This window comes from Echiichthys vipera, assembly GCF_963691815.1.
Source record: "Echiichthys vipera genome assembly, chromosome: 13".
NCBI lineage: Eukaryota > Metazoa > Chordata > Actinopteri > Perciformes > Trachinidae > Echiichthys > Echiichthys vipera.
This window is the reverse complement of record NC_139838.1, coordinates 11,186,620-11,212,271: the sequence shown is the minus strand read 5'-3', so window position 1 is coordinate 11,212,271 and position 25,652 is coordinate 11,186,620. Positions and strand designations below refer to the sequence as shown.

The 25,652-nt window shown below is 39.8% G+C and overlaps 3 protein-coding genes across 4 annotated transcripts in view; 2 read left to right on the top strand and 1 right to left on the bottom strand.

The window, feature by feature from the left end:
• fhod3a (formin homology 2 domain containing 3a) overlaps nt 1-5,280 on the bottom strand; it is a 59,061-nt gene extending 53,781 nt beyond the window's left edge. For both annotated transcript variants that reach the window (XM_083925525.1, XM_083925526.1), the window contains exon 1: nt 4,727-5,280. In XM_083925525.1, the coding sequence (XP_083781651.1) occupies nt 4,727-4,891 (165 nt within the window). In that variant the 5' untranslated portion in view covers nt 4,892-5,280. The remainder of the gene's footprint in view (nt 1-4,726) is intronic.
• Nucleotides 5,281-8,432: 3,152 nt separating this feature from the next.
• On the top strand, nt 8,433-15,698 carry LOC310955927 (sodium-dependent neutral amino acid transporter B(0)AT1-like; the record flags this gene model as incomplete). The annotated part of the gene is made up of 12 exons (XM_083926007.1): nt 8,433-8,631; nt 10,803-10,943; nt 11,139-11,276; nt 11,369-11,550; nt 12,890-13,000; nt 13,087-13,199; nt 13,300-13,428; nt 13,517-13,679; nt 13,776-13,980; nt 14,625-14,784; nt 15,041-15,203; nt 15,507-15,698. The coding sequence occupies 12 exons, from the start codon at nt 8,433-8,435 to the stop codon at nt 15,696-15,698; spliced, it is 1,896 nt and encodes a 631-aa protein (XP_083782133.1).
• A 2,214-nt stretch (nt 15,699-17,912) lies between these two features.
• LOC310955843 (sodium-dependent neutral amino acid transporter B(0)AT1-like) lies at nt 17,913-24,952 on the top strand (the record flags this gene model as incomplete). Its single annotated transcript, XM_083925905.1, has 12 exons — nt 17,913-18,111; nt 18,610-18,750; nt 19,531-19,668; nt 19,780-19,961; nt 20,072-20,182; nt 21,271-21,383; nt 21,470-21,598; nt 21,702-21,858; nt 21,937-22,141; nt 22,243-22,402; nt 23,593-23,755; nt 24,743-24,952. The coding sequence occupies 12 exons, from the start codon at nt 17,913-17,915 to the stop codon at nt 24,950-24,952; spliced, it is 1,908 nt and encodes a 635-aa protein (XP_083782031.1).
• Between the last annotated feature and the right edge of the window lie 700 nt (nt 24,953-25,652).

The following is a 25,652-nucleotide window of genomic DNA, read 5'->3' as shown; positions in this document are numbered from 1 at the left end:
TGAGCTTTGTAACTTATTGTTAAAGCTGCAGATGTATGAATAGGTGAATGAGATCAGAATCATTGGTTGAGTTAGCATTTAGCATCTCCATAGTATCGGTAGGTCTGACCTAGCCTCTGGTGTGCTGCCAAACGCCCCCTGGCTGTCTGGGTTGAGCTGCATGACGACACTCCCTGACCAGCAGAAACCGCAAATCACAAGACCTGCTGCTGCACTCTGTCCGTCCCTCCTTCTCACTGGGAAACAGAGAGACGGACTGTCGGATGGACTCACAGCATAAATATAACCTTGCTATATTTACTCTGCACTGAGGCAGCATGCACACAGGAGCTTAAGGGTGGGTGTGACCAGGGGGGGTTGAGAGTTAACGGGGGGCACTGCCAAGGCAGAAGTGTTGCAAAGGAGAAGCAGACTGTCCTCCATGTTGCACTGAACTTGCAGTACCAACCTCTCATGAATTTGTTAAGCAATCCCAAGCTCAGAGCAAGGAATCATGACCCATAAGCAAATGAGGTGACACTGGGTTATCCCCTCATCCCCTCACAACACAATTAATCCATCTGTGCCAAATAGGTAATCCGCAGAGCAAAACACACAGTTATCAGACACAACCCTAGTTTCAAATCAGTCAGTTAGGCTAATTTAAATTCTTTGTGATATAGTCTAGACAGGGGAAAACATAAGGAAGCGTCTTGTGAAATGAGGTCGACAGGTGGTAAGCCGACCTTGAGTGGATTTTTACCTGTACCAAGCTTTATGCTAACTTTGCTAACCCTAATACATCGTCAAACCGTAAGAAAAGTCTATTATATATATTTCTCAATATTGTTTCTATTGCAGTGTCAAAAAAACAGCTATAAGAACGCATTATGGCAACTTTTACATCTTCTGATTCTTGCACATTAAGTTGGTTTTGCACTAAAGTTCTTCATGAGATTAGAAAAAACTCAGTATATACTTTGTCAAGTATTTCATACATACAGGAGTATACAAAATACTAGTTACCAGAAGGCACGCTATATTATGATATAGTTATCGAGATATGAAATAACCTTTGTTGAGATAGAAGATTTTGGCCATATCGCCCAGCCCTTGCACCGGATGATAATTTAAGGGATCACCAAAGCGGTGTATGCTTAGGGGGACATAAATGTGTTTGCCAAATGTCAAACCAAAATGTTGTGCCAATCCACCCAGTATTTCAAGAGATTTCAAGGCAACTGCGCCATCCCTTGAGCTTGGTTGGCTGCTGGCATGAGCAAAAGTATAAGCTAATCAAGAAGACAAAATGTGAACACAAGCATTCTAGAGCAAATATTTGAAAGGCCATCGTCATGCTGGAGTCTAACCCCAAATTCACCAGCTATTGAATCCTAGTGCAGTGCCTTTGTTATTGCCCTGTCCCACTGCCCTACTTTGGAGGTAGGAATAAGACAAAAGCATTACTCGTGCCCAATCCGCTACCCTTAATCAGCATTATTCCAATATTCCCCCACAGCATGTCTTATCTTTGAATAAGGCTTTGTTTGTGTCTCTAAACTCCATTCTGTCCAACACATGTCCCAAGACAGAACCCCACCACCTCCACCCCCACCTCCACCTCCAGCTCCCTGCTTTCCTTTGCTGCTCCGCTTTATACACAGATTACTCAATCATACAAATACTGCTTGGACAGCGAGAAGTGAGCCACAGACCACTCTGTAACACAATATGTTAACAGCTCACCCTCCAAAGGGTGTCTCTTTCCTTAAACACTTCTCTTGGGTAATAGTTGTAATAACATAACAAAACACATCAAGCTGGACAGAGCCGGCAGAGAGGTGGCTCCAGAAGGAACCGCAAGCTCTTCACACTTGAGGCCCTGGGACGGGCCAGGGAAACACTTATGGCTAGTGTACTTTACACTCATTTAATCAAGTTCTCCCAGAAGAGCAAATCAGAAAAAAAGTGGGTGTAGGGGACTTAAAACAACACAAAGCCTTCAGGCGATCACGATGGGCGGACACTTAACAATACCCTTACACAACTTAAACGATGAGTTTTTAAGAACTTTTTTTGTGTGAAGAGCCACAGAGGATCAGGCTCTTTGAAGAGCACAGAGGAGGGTGTGTTCTTCACAGCTATTAAATCTCCCAGTGTTGCTTTAATGGGAACCCTTTAGTAATGAAATACAAGCTGAGCTGTGAAGTCTGGGCTTTGCTGTTTTTAAGGGAATGGGAGGTTTTATTTCCTGTTTGACTTAACATTATGGATATATATCTTTTTCTGGGGTGGGGGGGGGGTAGCTGCTTGTCTGAGGTCTTAATTTACACTTTAATATCTATAAAGGTCCCATATTGTGCTCATTTTAAAGTCCATGCTTGTGTTTTGTGTATCGACTAGGATCGACTTCAATGTTCAAAAAATATTTTCCCATACTGTCTGTCTGATTATACCTGTATTAACCCTTTGTCTGAAATGTGCTGTTTTAGACCCTGTCTCTTTAAAGCCCCCTCTCCCTGCTCTGGTCAGTGTTTCTGGGTCTTCAGAGTCTAAGTCCTCTGTGTCTCTGCACATCATTGCAGCCGGGGAATGACTGTAACACCGCTGTAGCATACTTTCTACATCACAACTGTACATAAGTCTTGACGACTCATTTAAAGACAGTTTCTGACTAAGGGCTTAGAGCATTTTGATAGTTTCACAGTATTTATATAGCACCTTTACCTGCTTTATAATAAAAAAGACACCTAATTTTTTACAATATGGGACCTTTAACATTGAAAAGTTAGAATTGTATTTACTCTGTTGAGCCTCATTTATGGTTTTAGGATTATTTCTTTAGAAGAGGAAAGTGATGATTGTGATTCAAAAGTGTTATACAAAAAGAAACTTCTTTGTTTAGCAGTTTGGAGTAAATGACACATCCCATGCACACAAACCAGTGATGCACTGATTTAGCCCTGGCAAGTTAGCCTAACCTAACACACCGTGTGTGTGTGTGTGTGTGTGTGTGTGTGTGTGTGTGTGTGTGTGTGTGTGTGTGTGTGTGTGTGTGTGTGTGTGTGTGTGTGTGTGTGTGTGTGTGTGTGTGTGTGTGTGTGTGTGTGTGTGTGTGTGTTTATCTGTGTTTGTATTTGAGTCTACAAACTGGTGCATGGTCAGAGAGGTGGAAGAGGAGATGGAGGAAGAGGTCAGGAAAACCAAGGCACCCAAAGTGAGGAGAACAAAGTGTCGCATGGATCCAGGCCCTGGCCGCAAGAATTCTGGGACAAGTGACCTATACTTTACATGCAGCCCAGCCATACACAGAGCTCTACCATCACAACATAATGATACAGTAGGCTTTTCTCGGAGAAGAGCACAGAAGGTTAAGACAAAAAGAGAGAATGGCTGATTTAACAAAGAAAGACTGAGAAGTAGCTCAGGAAACTGTCAAGTGCTTGCTTCTTTGACATTTTCCAATAATAAAGTAACATTCAACACTTCAAATTTTAGATCAGGACAGTCTGACAGGCACATTTTTAACAGTTCAATTTCATCCCTCTAATAATCTAAGCACAATATCCAGTTGCCATTGCACGTAGTCTTCCTTCTGATGTGAACAAAATTGCAAACATGAACGCAGACTGTGCCATCTGTCTGCGTGTAGGTTGTAATCATAAGCTTTTCTGTGCTGTGGGCCATTTTTCATTTGTTTTGTGGCTTTTAAAGATGGGGCAGCAAAAGATCTATTTGGTCTGGAAAACCACTTTGCTGTTGAAGGCTGGTTTGCTGTCAGGGTTGTGTGCCAACAGTGGAACTCTCTCTCTCTCTTTTCTCCTCGTCTCACTTTTATTTTCAATTGCGTCTATGTTGTCAGCTTGAATGATATAGCGTGTGTTTACAAATGAAGAATTAAAAACAAGAACGTTTCTTAACTTGTACGCCGTCTGTGGGTGTGTTTGTGTGACTCAACCTTGTCCGTATGGAATGTGTTGCTGTTTTCTGAGTTGATATAAATACTGAATTTCACATAGAATGATACACAGGCAGCTTCTCTCTATCACTCAATCATGGTAATCTGACTTGTCACAACATTTGATCATCTGTGATTCAGACCAGAATCAGAGTCTTGACTGATCATCACATATATATTGCACTGATGCTTTTGCACACCGTTCACTGTGACAGAGTGCAAAACATATTCAGAAATAAGACAGGATTATTCGCTTTGAGACAGGGGTGTATTCATATTTCTAGCCTTTTCATTAGCGGGTCAAAGGTAAGTCTTCTCCAAAGGTTTCTTGGAGCTGGTGATCCAGCATCTCAATGGCACTCGAGCAGACCAAATGTATGCCAGCATGGGATTAAAGCTGAATATTTAGTCCAAAACAAATGAAGACCATGTGTAATGTGGCTGTGGGCTTTGAGGGAAACATTTGCAACCTTGTTTTAGTTCTCAGGCTGGAGAACCAATCAGTTGTGCTTGTTCTTAAAATAGCCTCTGAATGGAAGTTTACTTGCAGAAGGGTTGAAGTAAAAAACCAGCAGTCAAAACAACCTCCAGTTGCTCTGGTTTAAACCTATGTATGTGCTATTTAATCTAAACATGACAAAATATGATTAAGGCTTACATTTCTTTAACGATTTTTTTTGTTGTTCTTGAATTTCAAATGATCTTTTATTGCTTTATTGGATATATCACTACATATCACATTCTCATAAGGCTACATGACTGAATTGTTTATCTCGCTGGTAATCCTACCTTGTGTGGAGCTTTGAGAAGCCGGTGGACGCCTGCTAACTGGTTGATGAGTGGGATATCCTCCCTGAAGGTGTACAGTGGTGGTCTAGTCGGTTCTGGGAAATTCGTGCTGTTGAACGGATCGGTGTCATCTAAAAACTGAACCCTGCAGACAAACGTGGCCATGGTGCATCCATGCAAGTATCTCCTCTGAGGGGGCAGCCCGGTTTAATGAGAGCTGTACCAGCTCCGACTCGGGTCGCTGAGCGCTCCTCTCCTGGTAACGACAACAAACCCGGGTCGCCAAGTGCGCTCCTGTGCGCAGCCAGTCCTCCCGCAGGACAGTGGGTAGAGAGAAAGTGAGTGGGCGGAGGGGGGGGGGGGGGGGGGGGGGGGGAAGCCAAGTGGCACTAAAGGAACCGGTCAAGTATCTTGGATCGTCTCCTTGCTTTGGGTGTGCTCGCAGTGAGCTTTTTGGTGCGTTATTCTCGTAGAGGCAGGTGGCCGGTGATAGAGGGGAGGCAGCAGGCGGACTCCAGCTTGCTGCCGGAGAGTGAAGGATCAGCGCAGCTAGGGACAGCCGGTCTGCTGTCTGTCTGAGTCCCCACTAAATCCACCCCCACCATATCTATTTCCCCCTCTGCCTCATCTCTCCCTCCTCCCCCTCCCTTCAGATGACTGCCTCCGGCTTAGCGGTGGCTTGCAATATGAAAATGAACTGCTCTAATCATATCATATACATTTAAAACATTTGCCTTTGGAACATTAGAGGGGAAAAAAACTCTAACTCGTAAGTTTAGTATATCATAAAGCAGTCAAATATATTCATAAGTCTGCACTGAGACACTATTAGGCTTTGTATAATGCTATTATCTATGAATTAAATAAAATTAAGGTCAAAGATGATCTAAAAAAGTTTAGTGTGCCTTCACTACAGTAGGCTATGAACAGACACACTACAAATTCAGATCAGATTAATGCAGAGATTAATATTTCCTGTTGCAATCTTGACCAATGCCGACCTCTTGAGGCTAAAAGGTTTAAATGCAGGTGATCATTATTTCTAGCAATTCAACAAACTCTGACCAACTAACGTACTTACAGTGTATTAAAGTAATTACTGAACCCCACAATTGGAATATGGATGTGATGTATCCTAGCCAAGGGCACTGTCCATATTTCTGTTTGGATGCAGTTGCAATGTGTTAAAGTTCCCATATTACACTTTTTGGGTTTTCTACTAGAACATGTTTACATGTTTTTAAGGTGAGGAGGAAGAATAAGTAGTATTTTGACCAAGTTTTCTTGCAGATTATTTACTATCATTTCCTTATTAACATTATTTATTTTATAAGGTGACTATATACATAAATGTGTATGTTTTCTTTTTGTGGTGCATGTGTATATACATACAGTATGTAGTAAATTGTACAGAATGTATTAAAGATTGGATATGATATAAATATCAAGCCATTTATGATCATGCTTCTTCCTATTCCTTTTTGGACGTGTTAAGTTCATATTGAGTTTGTATTCCTTTAGCTTTTATTGATTTAAATAAAAATAAAAAAAAGAATTCATTCACTCATCCATGTTAAAAAAAAAACACACACACTAACACCACACACAAATGACTTTTCTCGTACTGTCTGTCTGAATATACCTGTATTCCCCTCCTGAAAAGCCCAGTCTGCTCTGATTGGTCATTGTGTCCGGGTCTTAGGGATCTGAGCTCTCAGCATCTCTGCACTGTTATTGCAGCCAGGGAATGACTGTAACAACACTATAGACACATTTTGTACCTATTATATGGAGTATAAAGTAGTTGTGACTTCACAGCCGTATAGAAGTCCTGAGAGCGCGTTAAAAGGCACAGTTTCCGAATACGGGCTGTGTGCATTTCTCTGTGGATTGAGCATTTTGATACTTTCATAGTATTTATATAGCAGCTCAGTTTTGGAATAGTTGGATGTATACTGTGGATTGAGAGCCATGATGATGCAGGAGGGATGGGTTAAGAGTTTGAGGGATGAGAGATGAGTTAAGAAGGGAGAAAGGGACAAATCCAGGTCGTGGACAAATAGATGATGGTGGACCGTTGTCAGTGAAAGCAGGGAAATCGGCGTGAACCGGGGGAGTCAAGACCAAGTGGGGGAGCTGTCTCTTTGTGCACTTGGGTTATGGAAGTCCCTTTCAAAACATGAGAAGAGTGAGAGCGAGTCTTTGAATAACCTCCTAGGTGTTATATTATACTGTAGACCCTAGTCTGGTCACCCACTAATGACAGGGTTGGGGGTTTGATCCCCAGCTCCTCAGGTCTACATGTCCTTCAGCAAGAACCTGATCCCCAGCTGCTCCCACCAGTGACTTGCAACTTGCTGCCATTGGCGTGAGTGTGTGTGCAAATTGTAAAGTGCTTTATAAACACAGTCCAATTACTACATTGCTAGCCCCTTTCTCTGTGCACCTGTAAACACAATCTGTGTATGTGAGCAAAATCTATTGTGTAACATGAGATTAAATCCCTATGGGGAAAGTCAGTGGAGATCACCTCTTTGTTACCTCTGGAGGGCAGGAGGCCACCTTTTTTAACACTGAGGAACTGATAGAGGAGGAATAATTTACATCTTAGTTAATGACTGGCTATAAAGTAAAGATCAAAGTGCAAAGGTTTCTTCACAGAGCCACTCACTGCACTGTATATTCTGTTATCGGTAGCTCTGTCGCATTGTCAAGCATGGTTGAAAATGACCAGCCTTTGGTATATCTGAACATAGGTGGATAATCACTAACCATAATCATTAGATCCAATGAGATGCTTTTTTATCCCCAATCAACTGAGATTACTTGTCATCTAAACTTAAACCAAAACTTTACCCTTCTACCTCAGATCCTGGTGTCATGAATGATGACAAAACATGTGTTGAATATCATAAATTGTTGCTGATGAAAACCAATGACCTTTAAGGGAACACCTTATCTGAGAGTGACACTGTAGGCTTTCAATCATTTCTTCAGTCAGATGTTGTTGTGTTGATAGGTTTTCTGTTGTTTGTGACAAATGTCATGATTCACACTTTGTGAAATACTGTACATATATGTAGACTATGTAGATACATATATGAAGCCCTCAGGTTGGACTAAAATCCACAAAATGCCAAAGTCATAAATTATTAGAATGTTACTTGAACTGAAGAATACATACCTAGTGTATTTAAAGTAAATGTAAAAGTAAGACTTATTCAACAGTTGTGTCCTAGAACTATATTATGAGTTCCCATTTTGTCGACACTTTCTACCTATTAAAGTATAGTTGTGACATCACAACCATGCAGAAGTCCTGGCGGCTCGTTTAAAGTCACAGTTTCTGAACATGGGCTGTGTGCATTTCTCTGTGGATTGAGCGTTTTCATACTTTCATAGTATTTATATAGCACCTAGAGCATGCTTTATAATTGATTGCATGAATTAATGCACAATGCCACAACACGGAGCGGGTGTCAAATTTACAACCACACACAAAGCCAGTCCAGACAGGAATATTTTATGAGGTTGACAACCTTTTCCACTCTGTGCTTAAGATGGTAGATGAGATGGACAGATAAACAGAATGACCCCAGTGCTCAAGCTCCCTGATCTGTCAGAAGCACTGAGAATCTCCCAGCTTCTATTGAGGAAGCCTGTCTGACATTTTGGATCTGTAGACTGGTTTAACAACACAGACAATATGAGATTGGTTCTTCCAAACCCCGGGCTTGAGGAGAGGATCCCCTCTCATGATGATCTGGAGAGGATGGAGAAGGAAGAGGCAGGAGACAGACCCAAATGGGACAACAAAACCCAGTATCTGCTCACCTGTGTGGGCTTCTGTGTGGGACTTGGCAATGTTTGGAGGTTCCCTTATCTGTGTCAAAGTCATGGAGGAGGTAAGCTCTTCTTATCTGTATAAAATGTGAAATAAATGCATACTGTATAAACCAGTTCCCATGGTGGACACTTAAAACTTATTTAGAATCATCATGTATCATAATTACAAATATATATATATAAAGCAACTAAGCTATACTGCCTTACAAAGCCTATGTGCAGTAACTATGAAATCACTAATAACATGATTTTTGCACTGGATAAAATTATTAAATGGTAAACTAGTGAACCACAATCCATCATCAATGTGCCAGATATAATAACAATTTGTTGGGACAATAAAACAAACTTTAAAGCCATTTTTTTGGCTTAAATTTTTTCGTAGTTACTACACTTTGTAGGGCAGTAGAATAATTCTGCATTGAGTTATAATTACTCAGTCTTATTCAGCATATGAAATGCTTTGACTTGGATAACTTTACATTTTGTCTATTGAAGACAGAAATTATAATGGTTTGTAGGCCTATACATGTTTATTGGGTTACCCTAAAATATAAATAAGAAAAGTTTCATTAGCATCACTTGCATTCATAATTCATCATAACTTTTTAGTTAAGTGCATCAATGTCTGGTTAAAGATACATTCTGTTTTGAGTTCAAAATATAAAACCTAAAGAAATAGATATTGAGCAAACATACTCCATTGTCCAAAGTGGCACTATAAAACTACACATTGTGAGTCTGATATCTGCACTTAAAGTGATTTAGGTTAAAAATTAACTTGTATCAGTGAATGAATAGCGTATAAAGCTACTTTTTACAGCAAGGAACCACTGATGCATTAAGTGAAGAGACTATGAATAATGGAAAACTGGTTTTGTGACATGCTATGTCACTGCAAGTGTTGCTGATTCCTTGAACTTTACTCCTTGGCTGTGAGGGGCTGATTACATGTAAACACAAACATGGCCTTGTACTGAGGTGTTGCGTGAGAGGTGCTCAGATATCAATATCACCATTACAGGGCTCTCGGGGTTTGAAGTCAGGCAAGAGTGACATTCTCCCATCGTCATTGGCTATGATGATTGGCTATTAAGTAGCCCCTTTCTTTGTTTTTGACTGGCTGGCCAACGGTAAGTGGCAGGCTCAAGAACCGCTTGATTCCTGCCAGTTCCGTAGTGAGAGCGGCACTGCAGCAGCAAAGACTGAATAGAGTGACTGTTACACCCTGCCCCTACTTATTAGACAAACCAGCATATCTCAAGCTAGCAACCACTAATTTATTAGCCCGAGCAGCATTATAATGAATAACTCTGTTTTGCACCTCCCTATATCAACTTATTAAAACAAGACTATACATTTATATACTAGCAGCTGTGTAAGGCTATGTGGGCACAGCTGTAGCCTACTTTTGACTAGATGCTAACATCAGTATTCTAAGAGGCTCACAATGGCAATGCTAATAGGTAGAATTATACGATTTTCACCGATTATCATGTTAGCATGGTAACATTAGCTAATTAGCAATAAACACAAAGTACAATGGAGGCTTATGGGAATGTTAGTTTTTTCAATTAAAATGCTTTGGCCTGATGACGGTGCTCGAGGAAAAATTATGAGATTACCAAAGTGAATACAATTCATGGATGTGAATATCTGTACATCATTTAATTGCCACCTATTAGCTGTTGGGGCATTTTATAGCTGGACTACAGTAGTGGAACGACTGACCAATAGACAGACAGAACAACCAACATAGTCATAGGACCACACAGCTAACATGCCTAGAAAAAGATTATTCCCTCATGGCACTCTTAATAATTAACCTCTCTTAACCTCTGTGTCACTGTCAAGGTAGCCTGAAGCATACGCTGCCTTTCAGAATCTCCATATTTATCTCAAGTTAACATTTAGCTTGTGTAACTGCTGAGAGCTTCAGGGACTCCAGTAACAATCTGTGGCTGAATATGTCAAAATAGCATGAGATGTCTCTTAGATGTCTGCTATCTAAAAAAAAAAAACAATCCTGACAGCAAAGTTAAATTTGAGCCTGCTCCATTAACAGTGATGTGCTTATTTTATGAGGTAAAAACGTGTTTAGTTGTTGTCAAAATCAATATCTAATGTTCCAACGATCACAGTTGATTACAGTTAACAAGGTGTGCCTGTGTTAAAAAGCATATCTTTTATCTTTCCAGTTATCTAAGCTTACATTGGTGTGTGTCCCCAGGTGCTTTTATGATCCCTTTTCTTATCCTGCTTGTCCTGGAGGGGATCCCACTGTTATACCTGGAGTTTGCTATCGGCCAACGCCTTAGAAAGGGCAGTGTAGGGGTTTGGTCTGCAATTAACCCCTACTTGACTGGAGTTGGTGAGTGCACAGATAATTGATTTTTAGTCCAATATGAACTTGCTTGGTTCCCTGGTCTTACCCATTTCTCATTATTATGGGATATTATGGTACATACGCTTTGCACTACTCTGGAAGTCCATTAATACTCACGTTATTACAGCCTGCATTTCTGGTGTAAAATGTAACACTGTTGCTTTGCCCCTTCTGTTACAGGTATTGCATCTATGAGTGTCTCATTCTTAGTGGGCATGTACTACAACACCATCATCGCCTGGGTAATGTGGTACTTCTTCAACTCTTTCCAGAGCCCTCTGCCATGGAGTCAGTGTCCTCTCAACAATAATCTCACAGGCATGTAACCATCTATAAACAAATAAAGCTTGAATTTCAGTCTAAAATTTTACTATCAGTTCCAACGATTTGATTTCCTCCATTCGCTTTAGATCTAGTGTCAGAATGCAAACGCAGCTCTTCAGTGGACTACTTCTGGTACAGAGAGACACTGAACACCTCAGAGACTATAGACGAGTCTGGAGGTCTGCAGTGGTGGATGGTGCTGTGTTTGGCTGCTGCTTGGAGTGTGCTTTATTTTTGCTGCATTAGAGGGATTGAGACTACTGGCAAGGTAGGGCATCTATGTGTTACTAGTGTTGCGTAATGTGGAAGCATACTGTAGATTCTGCATGCCATCAACCATATATCTGACCAAACAATATTTTTTGAAGTTGATACCATGCCATGTGTATGCATGGTTTCCCTTTCTCTCTTTTGTCTCATTGTTGCACGTGTGATGTCAGGTCTCACGTAATGGATCTTTTCCCACAGTCAATATTTTGGCTTGTCATAGCAGAAAATAGTGGGTGTAACTAAGAACATACTGTGAATGATGGCTCAGTTACATTTAGTGCTCCAATAACCTGATAAGCTAGCATGCAGCATACTAAGGTCTTGAAAGTGATACACCTGAAGGGAAAGCGGTGATAATTAATGTTACTAGTCCTGCCTGTGTTTTCCATGCTAGGAAATCAAAATATCTGCAATGTAAAAGATCAATACCCAGCATATGCTGCATTCATGTTATATCTTTCGGATCGTTTTAACGAGCACATGATCAAAAAATGTGATGACACTGTGATGATGTGATCAGTGAAAAGAACTACAGAAAGTTTCAACAAGCCAGTGGTAAAACATTTACAAAATCCAAAATCACTTCAAAAATCTATCCGGCTAGTTTCAAAGGGCTTAGCCTTACCTGTTGTATGTGGTTTTACTTTTGAAATAAACCGCTTCAAATTGGTGACAAAGCAAAAATAGCTTATGTATGGCGAGATGTAAATGGTGTGAATACAATGTTAGCGGTGGAGGTAACTACCTTGGCATGTTTGAACACTTCCATGTTGGACTATTTATTTGGGGACTCTCTGTGGGTCTGTGCATCACGTACAGCTCTAGAGGTAGAATATGTTGAGCCTAGGTTACCAGGCTGGAGGCATGAGGCAAACAGCTAGCCTGTCCCTGTCACAGTGACAATAAAATAAACATATAGCCTACTGTGATAGAGGTTTTTGTTTGGATCTCTACACTGCTTCTTCCTGGATGCTAAGCTAGTCGAGCCATACTTAAAGAGATACTTTACCCATTTTATCCAGGTCTGTGTCGTGGCAATGTGTGGACACGAATGGTGTCTGGCCTTTCTCTGTGGCAGAAGTCCGGAATACAATGCCCATATTGCCATATTTCTTTCGCACAGAAACAAAAATATTATCTTATCTCATTCTCGAAAAGAAAGCACATAATTGTATTTCCAAAAGGTTTTCAGGAACTGTTACTTTGAGAAAGTAGGCTACTAACAATACCATAAGTCTAAGCAAAAGCATCCAATTTTAGCAATATCAAATTTTCAGTTATTCAAATAATTTATGTATTGAGAAAAACAATGTCTCCTTCTCTTTCCTTTCTCTCAGGCTGTCTACATCACCTCCACTCTGCCTTACGTGGTCCTCACCATCTTCCTCATCAGAGGACTGACTCTAAAAGGATCTGTAGAGGGGATCAAGTTCCTCTTCACACCAGACGTTAGTATAGACATCATTTAATTATACCTTCTCCCTGCCCTTAGCATGGGACACATAACACTGCTGATGATATTATCTATTTCTAGCTAAATGAGTTGATGAACCCATCAACCTGGTTGGATGCTGGAGCCCAAGTGTTCTACTCCTTCTCCTTGGCCTTTGGAGGTCTGATCTCATTCTCCAGCTACAACTCTGTTCAGTAAGTACATGTTAAGTCTACCTGGCATCTAATCTTATCAGTTAAGATTCGAAATGATTGACTTCGAAAAAACCTAATAAAACTGTTACTTCCTTTCTAGCAACAATTGTGAACAAGATGCTGTTATCATCTCCATTATTAATGGCTGTACTTCTATCTATGCTGCCACTGTTATCTACTCCATCATTGGTTTCCGGGCAACAGAGCAGTTTGATGCCTGCCTTAATGAGTATGTGCATGGAACCTTATATCAAAGTATTTAAGTAAATCAAGGAACCATTTTTCAGACTCTCATCTTCCTAAATCTTCTCTTCCAGAAACATTCTGATGCTGCTTAATGCATTTGATCTAGCTGAGGGGACATTCACAGAGAGCAACTATGATGAAATGCTGCAAAAGCTCAATAGCACAATCTCAGGGTCAGAGGTCATTCAGGGGCTGGACCTCAGCACCTGCAACCTAAAAGCATTTCTCAGTGATGTATGATTTTTTTGTGGAGGCAACATGAAGTTTTTATTACTTTCTCAGTAAACAAGTCCATCAAGTGCTGTGGCTCATTGTGTGCTTGTTTTCCAGGGAGTGGAGGGAACGGGTCTGGCCTTTATTGTGTTCACAGAGGCCATCACAAAGATGCCTTTTTCTCCCCTCTGGTCCATCCTCTTTTTCATCATGCTCTTCTGTCTCGGCCTCTCCACCATGTTTGGAAGTATAGAGGGGGTTGTGGTTCCCCTGCAGGACCTAAACATATTTCCTAAGAAGTGTCCTAAAGAGGTGCTCACAGGTAAATGATCTTGTAGAAAAGTTCCACCATTGGCAAGTTGTAGCTTAACCAATGGCACACATTAGCAACAAGTGTGCAAGATAATCTTGGGGAAATCATGTAGCTTTTTGTCATCCGCATACCAAATTAACTTTTTCACAGCCATTGGTTGGTGAACTGCCTGGTATTTATGGTAGTTGACTAACTTTTTCCTAGTGATGCTTCATGAAGCCTTTTCTAGAAGCAACTACTTTGTAGATGGGGCTCTTGGTTTAAAGAAAAAGGTACTGGTAATTTGCTGTGCTTTCAACCCTTTGTTGTACAGTGAGTGCCATCCACTGGGCTCAGAAAATAAAGAAATTACTTCATATAGCTTCATAAAGCTTTGTTTGGAAATCACTACTTTTCCCCTTCTACTCTACATTCACGAACACCGGCTCAACTCCACCTCTGATTGCCTAGTACTTTTTGTCTTCTTTACAGAATGTGGCGCAGGCTGGGGGGGAAATAACGCTCTGGGTGCGGGCTTGGTTGAAGTTGATACGGCACACTGGTTGCCAATCCATGCAATAGACCCATGGGTGTTGACAGTACATACATTTCCACAGCGAAATAAGGGATACAAATTATATAAATACTTTTTTTTTTTTTGTTTGGGATTTCAGGAATTGTATGCTTCTCATCCTTCTTGATTGCCCTCATCTTTGCCCTGCGCTCTGGTAATTACTGGTTAGCACTCTTCGACAGCTTCGCAGGCTCCATCCCTCTGCTCATTATCGCCTTCTGTGAAATGGTTGGTGTGGCCTACCTGTATGGAATGGATAGGTAAGTGGTACATAGTGGTGACACTATGACAGGAGATTGCTATGCCTATATTATTATTCTACCCACCTGCCCAGTTGTTTTGGTTACTGTTCTTTGTGTGTTGTCCCTGTTCAAATAAAGAATTAGAATAATATTTTGCCATAATGAATCCCTGGAATGTACCGTAGTTATAGTACTTGTATGTATCATGTTGATTATACCTCTCAAGTTTTACTATCAAATATTACAACATATTCAGCTCTACTTTCTTTGACAGGTTTAACAAAGATATTGAGTTCATGATCGGACACAAACCCAACATCTTCTGGCAGGCTGCATGGAGAGTTGTCAGCCCTTTGATTGTCTTGGTGATCTTCGTGTTTTACTTTGTCACAAAAGCCAGCGACGAACTGACATACATCACCTGGAATCCAAGCTCGGTATTTTTTACAACAAATTTTCACTCCCAACCCGTCACACACGTAGACTTAATCAGGACACCTTGGTGTCGTTTTTTTTATGCATTTTAAAAAAGATTGTGCTTTGGATTAAAATAAGTGTATTTGTTACACCACTTCTGTATGGTTTCACACAGGACACTAACAGCTGTCTCCAGGGCGAAAGTCCTGTCATATTTTACGAGTTGGGAGTTAGAACGGGTTGTTCACAACTAATTAAATTCCTCTAAATTTGCTTTTTTTCATATGCATAATTTTGAAATATTTTCCTTTTCATTATTACAGGAAAAATTCCCGGTGTTGGAGAAATTAACCTATCCCAGCTGGGTCTACGTTATTATCTTCCTTCTGGCTGGTCTTCCAAGTCTTTTGATTCCAGGATTTGCTTTATACAAATTATTCCAAAGGTGCTGCTGCAAGAGAACCATCAATAAAGTCGAGCTCAACACTGTATCTGCCACAGTCAAAACTCACTAAACTAACTGTTGCTTGACGGATAAATATATATGTGTGTGTGTGTGTGTGTGTGTGTGTGTGTATACATATATATATATATATATATATATATATATATATATATTTATTTAGAGAGAGAGAGAGATAGATCGATAGATATATTTGTGAACTCATATTTAAAGATGTACTCCGTAAGATATTCATCTATTTAAGTTACTACCTATCAAATAGTGAGTTAAAACGATGTTGATTGATCATATGTCCCACTAACCAAAGCACGTCTACTTGCCTTTTGGCTGAGTATTTCAATATCCGTATCTGTAGCGGCATTCCTTGACTAGATGTAAATAAGCCGCCATGTTAGTGACACTGCTGACAGCGGTTGGTCTGTCGGTCAAGATCGTCACCAACAGTTATGCTGCATTCACTTGCATCAGAAATCAAGAACTTGATTCTAAGTCAAGTGTAATAGTAAAATGTATTGCGTGTGTGTGTGTGTATGTATTTAAGAGTGTAACATATAGAGGCAGACTGGAAGTAGAGAGGTGAATATGTTTCATTAAAGATTACAAAAGAGTAAAACAAGGGGTAGAGCAGTCGCCCCATGTAAAGAGGCTGAAGGTCCTCAAACAGGTTTGACTCCGACCTGCGGCCCTTTTCTGCATGTTTCCCCTGTCTCTCTCTCACCCCATTTCCTGTCTGTCCTATGTAATAAAGGCTTGAAAAACTGCCCACAAAATATTCTAAAACAGAAAAGTAAAACAAAAAAGTCAACACATAGTGCCTGATCACCTGCAATTACGTCTTACTGCCAAAGAGGCCACTAGAAACATGAGTACAACTTTAAATAAAGGTGATATAATTTTAAGATTTACATACTGTGGTTGTGTACTTTTACGTGTGCTGAGATATTTTTTATTGTCTTGGCAACATGTTTATAAAAGTATATAGCAGATGTTCATGGGTATGGTTATAATTGTGTCTTTTGTGAAAAGCTGAATAAAGTCTTTAATATTCTACGATGACATTGACTTAATTTCATTTTCCTCTAAGTTACAAATGCTTATTGTTAACACAGGAAAACGATTAGCTACCTCCTCATAAAAGAGATGTTTGTTAGATTAAATGAACTTACTGATAACTGAATGAGGGCATTACTAGTCATACATTTAACGACGGAAGATTTTCCATTGTTTTGATGGGAGCTGTTTGAAATTAGGAAACGACAATACATAATTATGTGTTTAAAACTATAATCTTTGTGACAATCACATTTATGTGCATTTTGTGCCAAAATATGGAATGACAAATGTGGAAAGTAACAGTGGTGTTGGCAATGATTTACACTAGGATTTCCTTGTTTAATAATTACACTAGAAAGGAACACCGATAAGGTTTACATGCACTCTGAATTGCTAAACAATTGAACTGCAGATCTTTTTTACGATACAAATAAAGTCTGGAAAATCCCTTCTGATACTACTCTAACATTTTGATAACTACTCAAAAAAAAACATAAGGCTGGCACATCATTTGAATTTCAAATTTGAGAGAATGTGGATTGCATTTGCCTGTGCAGACTAATATGATGTGCTTGAGTAGAAGTAGAGTAGTATCCATGCAATAAAACAATCAAAGTACCCAAGGTCTGGAGAAGCCATGGCCTCATAGTTGAGATAAGGATTACTGATGGAAAATGTGTTTCCTCTGATTGTGTGTCAGAGTGTTGCATTCTTCCTTTCAGCAAAAAAACATTTACTTTTTCAACATGAATTGATGTGTTTTTTGGCCATCAAGAAAAACGTATGGTTTTAAGGAGAGTGATATAGTAAGTAAACATGGAATACAATGCTCCATTTGTCACAAACGCATCTTTCAGGGAAAAGTGCTGGTTGCGGCACCTCATGTGATGTATTAACCATTATCAAGAAGGTTGCACCTTTTTCCCGCAAAACTTGCTGACATCACATAATACAACACAGGCTGTAATGAGCTACTGATAACTTCAGTTCAGGTGCCGTAGGTTGCAGTACATACCCCAGTTCCCTTTCCCAAGTCATACAGTAGGTGCAAAAGACTCATAGAGACAGTCCATGGAGAATCATTAACAGTTTCAACAGAGGAGACTGTATGAGAGCGGACTCGACACCCCGAAGGCTCTAAGAAAAGTAGCAAAACCAACAACTGGTTAAGAATTACAATTTCTGAATCTGGCTACGTTTACAAGAAGCCACCATGAAGCTGAAGTTTCCAAACCCAGGACTGGATGATCGGATCCCCTCTCATGGGGACCTTGAGAAGATGGAGAAGGAAGAGGCAGGAGACAGGCCCAAATGGGACAACAAAGCCCAGTATCTGCTCACCTGTATAGGCTTCTGTGTGGGACTTGGCAATGTTTGGAGGTTCCCTTACCTGTGTCAAAGCCATGGAGGAGGTAGGCTGGCATTAGACTGGGTGTTCTCTGCTTGAGCTGCTGAAAATGGGTGAATGAATTATCAAAAAGATTGAAATGTGTTTTACCTGTTTTCAGTAACTGAGATAGGTTCAGTATACTGAGCTTAGTACATAACATCTATAATTATAGTGGACTGGATTGTAACAGACGGATTTATTCTTTAAAACAGAATAACTGAATCTTTAAAATAACCAGCTTTTCTTAGTACATATCAAAACTGCTGGAATAAATTATTTTTTTCAAGCTTCAACATGATGTAAAAGTGAATGTGTCTGCCTTATTCATGGTTTATATAGTACCTAGTGCAGGATATAAACCGTGTACAATGCTTTATCCAGTTTCTGGATGTTTTCACAGAGCAGTTTGTGAATAAAGTCAACTGATGAAAACTTAAGTACCTTCATTAAAATGCTGATTAAAGTGAATCACTGGACACATTGTTAACTTATTATTACAATGTGAATGCTGTACTCCTAGGGGCGTTTATGATCCCATTCCTTATCCTGCTGGTCCTGGAGGGAATCCCACTACTGCACCTGGAGTTTGCCATCGGTCAGCGCCTGAGGAAGGGTAGCGTGGGAGTGTGGCGCTCAATCAATCCATGCCTGACTGGAGTTGGTGGGTAAAAATAAAAAATAAACATGCATATTAGGTTGTGTTTCTCTAGAGACAGCAATATTGGTCTGTAGGTCTGTCTTTGATCCCAAATGAAATATCGACACAATTATTTAATGCATTAAAGTTAAATGTTATATAGGCATTAGTGGTCCCTAATTATCCTGATTTTTGGCGATTCTCTAACTTTCCCTCTTTCAATCACCACCATGAGGTCCACTTCGGGTTTCATTAGATTGATTTCCATAAACTTTGGAACAGAAATGCATGTACCCCACAGTATGAATTGTGATCACTTCGGTGATCCTGTAACTCTTCAGCAAGTGCCATCATATACTCTGCTTTATGACCAAATGCATGCAAAACTAATCAGCTGTATATATTCTAGTGTTTAGTTCTCAATAGCAAATATTAGCACGCAAACATGCTAAACTGAAATAGTGAACATATAAACACTATGGCAGCTTAACATCAGCATGTTAGAATTGCCGTTGTGGTTCGTGTCTAGATGGTAACCCAAGACATTTGAAACTCTAGCAAGATGGTTAGATATTGACCTTGGATGGTTAAGGTAAGATGGTTAAGGTTAGATGGTTGAGGATAGCCATCCACCCCAAAAGGTTAAGGTTAGGACAGGTTGTCGGGCAGCGAGTCTTGCGTCAGTTTTTTCAAATCTTAAGTTACCATTCAGACAACTATGTCATCATAGGAGGCTAGGATGGCTATAAACTTAGTTCTGTTTAAAAAAACACACGCAAGAATAGTTGTTATTTTTTCTTACAGGTATTGCATCCTTGCTTGTCTCATTTTTGGTGGGTATGTATTATAACACCATCATGGCCTGGATCATGTGGTATCTCTTCAACTCCTTTCAAGATCCTCTACCTTGGAGCCATTGCCCTCTTAATGCTAACAGGACAGGTATGCCTTTATACATTAAGACAACAGTCAGAAAAAGAAATCCACATTAGCTCTGTCTGTGGTAACTTTTATTTCCAAGGTTGCTGAAGTTGCCTTATCTGCCCATCGCAGGTCTGGTGGAAGAGTGTGCTCGGAGCAGCACTGTCGACTACTTCTGGTACAGAGAGACTCTGAACACTTCAACAGCTATCGATGAGTCTGGAGGTGTACAGTGGTGGATGGTGCTAGCTCTGCTGGCTGCTTGGACTGTGCTCTATGTCTGCTGCATCCGGGGCATCGAGACCACGGGAAAGGTCTGAAAAGTCACATTACTGTACATCTGAATAATCTGAGGCCCTTTTGCATGCATGTTGGTTTAAATATACAGATATGCCTTTGGATCACGTATATATTTTTTTCTCAGGCTGTCTACGTCACCTCCACTCTGCCGTACCTGGTCCTCACAATCTTCCTCATCAGAGGACTGACTCTGAAGGGATCTCTAGAGGGGATCAAGTTCCTCTTCACACCAGATGTAAGCACTGTTGTAACAATAGACTGTATAAAAAATGACGAGGCCTCTACGTCATTATCTGTTCTCTTAACTTGATCCGATCGTACTCGCCTACAGGAGTTGCCATCTTGTCAGACTTTGACTCCACCTCATTTCCTCTTACCAAAAAAGGGCATTGAGGTGACATCGTGGGGACGTATACCGCCAAGGAGAAGTGAGGGCCAGCAGCTAGCTGTCAGTCAAGAGACCGTGCCCCTAATTATTCATAAACTTTAACGTCAAATAAAATAAAAACTAGCCTGGTACAAAAAATTCATCCCCTCAGTGTTGTCATGGAGATATGATCTAAACATACAGACTATAATGTTTTTTTTACAAGGCCTTAAAAAGGTTTAATTATAATGTGAAAACGACCTGTTTAACATGGGTTCATTGAGAAATTGCTCTATTATGAAAACTGCCCCTAGTGGCCATTCTGCAAAATGCCATTTTTTGCACTTCCGTATTGGCTCAACCAGGAAGTAGCTGTGGTGGGAGCTAGGTTGTAACATACCAACCAACATTTGTCAGTATAATTAATTTCATGCATTTGAAAAAACGATTGTTCAACATTTTGGAAAATAAACTTGATTCCTTGAGTGTTAGATTAGAAGATATTACTCTTATAACTGTCCTCTAGATATAAGGCTATAGCCAGCAGTTAGCTGAACTATTTGACACATACTGATGATTTGATTCATTACATGCAAGTGGATGTTACATGAAATGTGAAAAACTAAAGTATTTGGTGTGATTTGGTCCTGTAAAGTGGTGCTTTTTGACACAGGGTGTCACTTCAAAAGAGTTAATAAATACTCGAAACATTATGCAATTTAGCAATCGATTAATTATCCAGTTACTTTATATGATCGCGCATAACAGAGAATCATTTTTAAACTTCTTATGTCCTGGTTTTATTGCGTGTCCTAGCATATCGGACTCCTGATGTACAGTACTATCATATATTAATTATTAACATTATCTAGGACAGAAGGTAGAAGGAGTTTTTACGTTCAGTTCTGAAAAGCAAGTTTTACTAATTATATGAGATGCTTTTTATTCTTTTTAAGATAAATGAGTTAATGAATCCAGAGACCTGGTTGGATGCAGGTGCTCAAGTTTTCTACTCCTTCTCCTTGGCCTTTGGAGGTCTCATATCCTTCTCCAGTTACAATTCTATTCAGTGAGTAACTGCCTAAACTGCACAGTCACACAATGAGCCCTCCTTTGAACATTTCTCCTCACATGATCAAAAAAATTGTCTTTTAGCAACAACTGTGAGCAGGATGCCGTTCTTATCTCTATCATTAATGGCTGCACGTCAGTGTACTCTGCCACGGTTATCTACTCTATCATCGGCTTCAGGGCCACGCAAAACTTTGACGACTGTACAGCAGAGTGAGTTTTGAATTTCACAAAAGATGTTATTAGGTTACAGTTATTAGGAATCCTTCGTAAAGACTGAACACATCTTGCTGTGCTTTTTATTTTTTATTTTTAGCAACATTTGGAAGCTGATGAATGCATTTAACTATCCAGAAAACAACATCACAGAAAGCAACTACAATGAGGTTCTGACCCACCTCAACCAGACAAATCCAGATATCATTCAAGGATTACAGTTACAGACCTGTGACATTCAGGTTTTCCTCAGTCAGGTCAGTACATATTTTTAAAATATTGGACATAAGAATTTATCTGTTTCTGGCAGAGTGATAGTTGAAATACTCCTCCAGGGCGTGGAGGGAACGGGTCTTGCCTTCATCGTGTTCACAGAGGCCATCATCAAAATGCCCTTTTCTCCTTTGTGGGCTGTTCTTTTCTTCATCATGCTCTTCTGCCTTGGCCTCTCCACTATGTTTGGGAACATAGAGGGAGTGGTGGTTCCTTTGCAGGACCTCAAATTGCTGCCCCAAAGTTGGCCAAAAGAAATTTTCTGTGGTAATTTTTTGAATTTCCAATTGAATATTAAACAGTTTTCATGTGGGTATAAGAGCATAGATTCAGTGTAACCCCTTTTAATATTTTTTTTTTTCCCCCAGGTCTGACTTGCATAATCTCTTTTGCTATTGGGTTAATCTTTTCCATGCGCTCTGGAAACTACTGGCTAGCTCTTTTTGACAACTTTGCTGGCTCTATCCCCCTTCTGGTCATAGGATTAAGTGAAATGGTTGCTGTTGTCTACGTCTATGGCATAGACAGGTGAGTCCATCCAAGAAGTGATTATTGGTAGAGTGTTCAAGGTAATAGCCTATTAACCACTTTTGTACTAATTAGCAAATCGCTAGCATGTTAAACTAACATAGTAACCGTTAAACCTGCTTGAAGGTCATGGGTATCATTGTTGGTTTTCGGCCTTGCAGCTTATGTGCAGACATTTATCCATACTCTCTGAATCTACTGATTGCAATTGTACGTTGAGCAATGCTGTTCTTAAATTGGTGGGCTAATTGCTCAAAAATTTGTTCACAAAGTGGTGAACATCACCCCATGGCTTATAAACGACAGAGCCTTTCAGGGATGCTCCTTTTATACCCAATCATGACACTCACTTGTTTCCAATTAACCTGATCACCTGTGGTATGTTCCAAACCCTGCCCCAGCTTTTTGGAGCATGTTGTAGGCATCAAATTCAAAATGAGTGATTATTTGCAAAAACAATAACATTTATCAGTTTGAACATTTAGTGTATTAAATTGAATATAGTTTGAGAAGGATTTTTGCAAAATATTGTATTCTGTTTTTATTTATGTTAAATACAATGTCCCACCTTCATGTGAATTGGGGTTGTAGTTAAACGTCCAGTGCGTCTGTACCAGATGCCGAGGGCAACTGATCAAGCAATGGTATTTCACAAGTTGGGAGTGAGAACACCCCGCTTTATCTTGTTACTGTCATACATGCATTAGGCAGCACTTGCTGGACATATCAGTGAGAGTGTCTGATACTAAGTGAGGCTACATCATTTTTAACAAAGCAGGAAATAACAGAACACTGTATTTTGACCTTGGAACAGAGATAATGTGTCTGTCATCAAAGGAGAGATAAACAATTTCAGTGTGTCTAGCGATGTAGCAAGACTATGATTAGGAATGTGGAAATGTGCAATCTTTGCTCAGTTTCAAAAATAGTGTTGATGAAAGCCATAAAATATTACTGATAAATTATCAAATGTGCAAAATATTGCATTATCCCTCATGCTGCCAGTCTTGAAGACTCAAGGATACTAAATTGGAGTTTTATTATTTATAAGTCCAGTGCATTTTTAACAAATGGAAAACACAGGCTACTTTATTTACTGACTTTATCTGATAAAAGTACAGGTTGTCTTTTATGGGTGCTTTCATACACACTCAGCTGACATTATGTCTCCTCTTTTTGCTTCCAAACAGATTTAATAAGGACATTGAGTTTATGATCGGCCACAAGCCCAATATTTTCTGGCAGGTGACTTGGAGGTTCATCAGTCCACTCATTATGATCGTCATCTTGGTTTTCTACTTTGTAACCCAAATCAGCAAGAGTCTCACCTATTTGGTTTGGGACCAGGAGGCGGTAAGTGTTCTCATCCCAGTACTTTAACCTCTTAGCAGGATGTTCAGGGGGAGATAACAGGTAAACAGTAGATGTCACATAGAAGTGGTGTGATCTGAAAGCTGATGAAGAATTCATTGGAAATGCAGCTCAGTTATCTTAAATTGAATAAAAAAATTATAATTCATGAATTAATTAAAAAAAACAATTGTGAAAGTGTACAGTGGGTTTAGAGCATTTTGCAGTGACATTATGTGTCATTAGCTGTTGCAGCAACTTTTGAGTTGATACCATTTGTTATGTAGGTTTTTGGCTACATTTAACCATTTTCTTTTTGCCACTTGAAAATAGATTTCTGCAAGAATTGCATTTTCAGCGATTGGTTGGCGGTTCTGAAAGCTGCTTGAATCCACCTTTTTGTCAATATACCTAAGAAAGCCATCAATCCGCAGAATGGCCTAGGTTTCTACTTTGTGGCTGAAAAGTTTCATGAGCCTCACTATAATGAAAGGGCTACTATGGGCACTAACATCTTCACAGATCAATACAATTTGGCTTACTGTATCAACGGTCTTGGCTTTCCAGAAATACAACATTTATTTAATTCCAAGACTGTTTTGGAATTAAATGTGGAAATATTAAAGTACACCAATTTAAGAAAAGGCAAAAAGAGCATTTTACTGCATGAGAAAAACTGTATGGTTTTGGCCCCAGACATATCATAATGTGGCCATGTCAAAGGGGGACTTGTGGGTACCCATAACACCCATTTCATTCAGATATATTGAGGTCAAGAGACCCCTTTGAAAATGGCCATTCCAGTTATTCACTTTCCCACTTTGCATTGTTATTTAGCCGACTTGCTGACAAGATAGCATGTTGCATGTGTGTTCACTATAACTTTAATCTAAATATAGTATTGATAGCGGTAGAAATCCACCTCCGTCCTTTCAGACCTCTTGTGTGTTGTATGTTGCTGTAAATTTTGTTTTCCTACTCTTGTCGTAGGAGAAATTCCCCACCCTTGAACCCCGCCCATATCCTACTTGGATCTACGCCATCATCTTCATCCTGGCAGGAATTCCCAGCTTAGCTATCCCAGGGGTCGCCCTCTTCAAATTCATCCAGAACAAATGTTGCAAGCAGAAGGACTGCAGTGATGGCACAGTGGACACCATCTCTGCCAAGATACAAATGAAAGACAAAATGAAGTTTTAGATAGATTTTTCTTATATTTAATTAAAAAATATTTAATAACAAAATGAATGTGAACTTTTTTTGTTTTTGTTTGTATATTATGCCTACGCCTTTTTTCTTCCTTGTGCCTTGAAAGATGAGAGAAGACCTCACTACTGACATCTGACAATATCTGTGGAAAACAGAAGTAAAATTAAATTATAATGTGTAAAATAATATCATTTTGGCAAAGACTTTAATTGTTAAATACAATTGTGATGTTAGTCTGACATGTAAATGTATGTTTTACATTAAAGTAATAGTTGGACATTTCAGGAAATACGATTATTCACTTTGTGAGAATACCAGTCATATGTTTGTGCACCAAAAATGAATCTACAGCAAGCAGCCGATGAACTTAGCTTTGCACAAAGGCTGGAAACAGAGTAGGCAGCTTGGCTTTGTTAAAAGCATAAATTGTATAAAAGAGATGGACGTAGCTACCCTGACGTCACCCATTTTTTTGTGTACTACCGTTCTAAAGCTTTGAGTCGGGCATTTTGCCCGTTGCCATCTTGTTTTTTTGAACCTGGATGTCAGCATTTTTGTATGGGAGGGTGGAACTGAGTCCTAAGCCAATGTCGTCTTACTGGCTCTGTGCCAACCAAACGCTAAAGAGGGAAACTGACAACTTTCAACTCGTGGACTATTGCCAGCAGGTGAGCAGGGCAATCCAATCGGG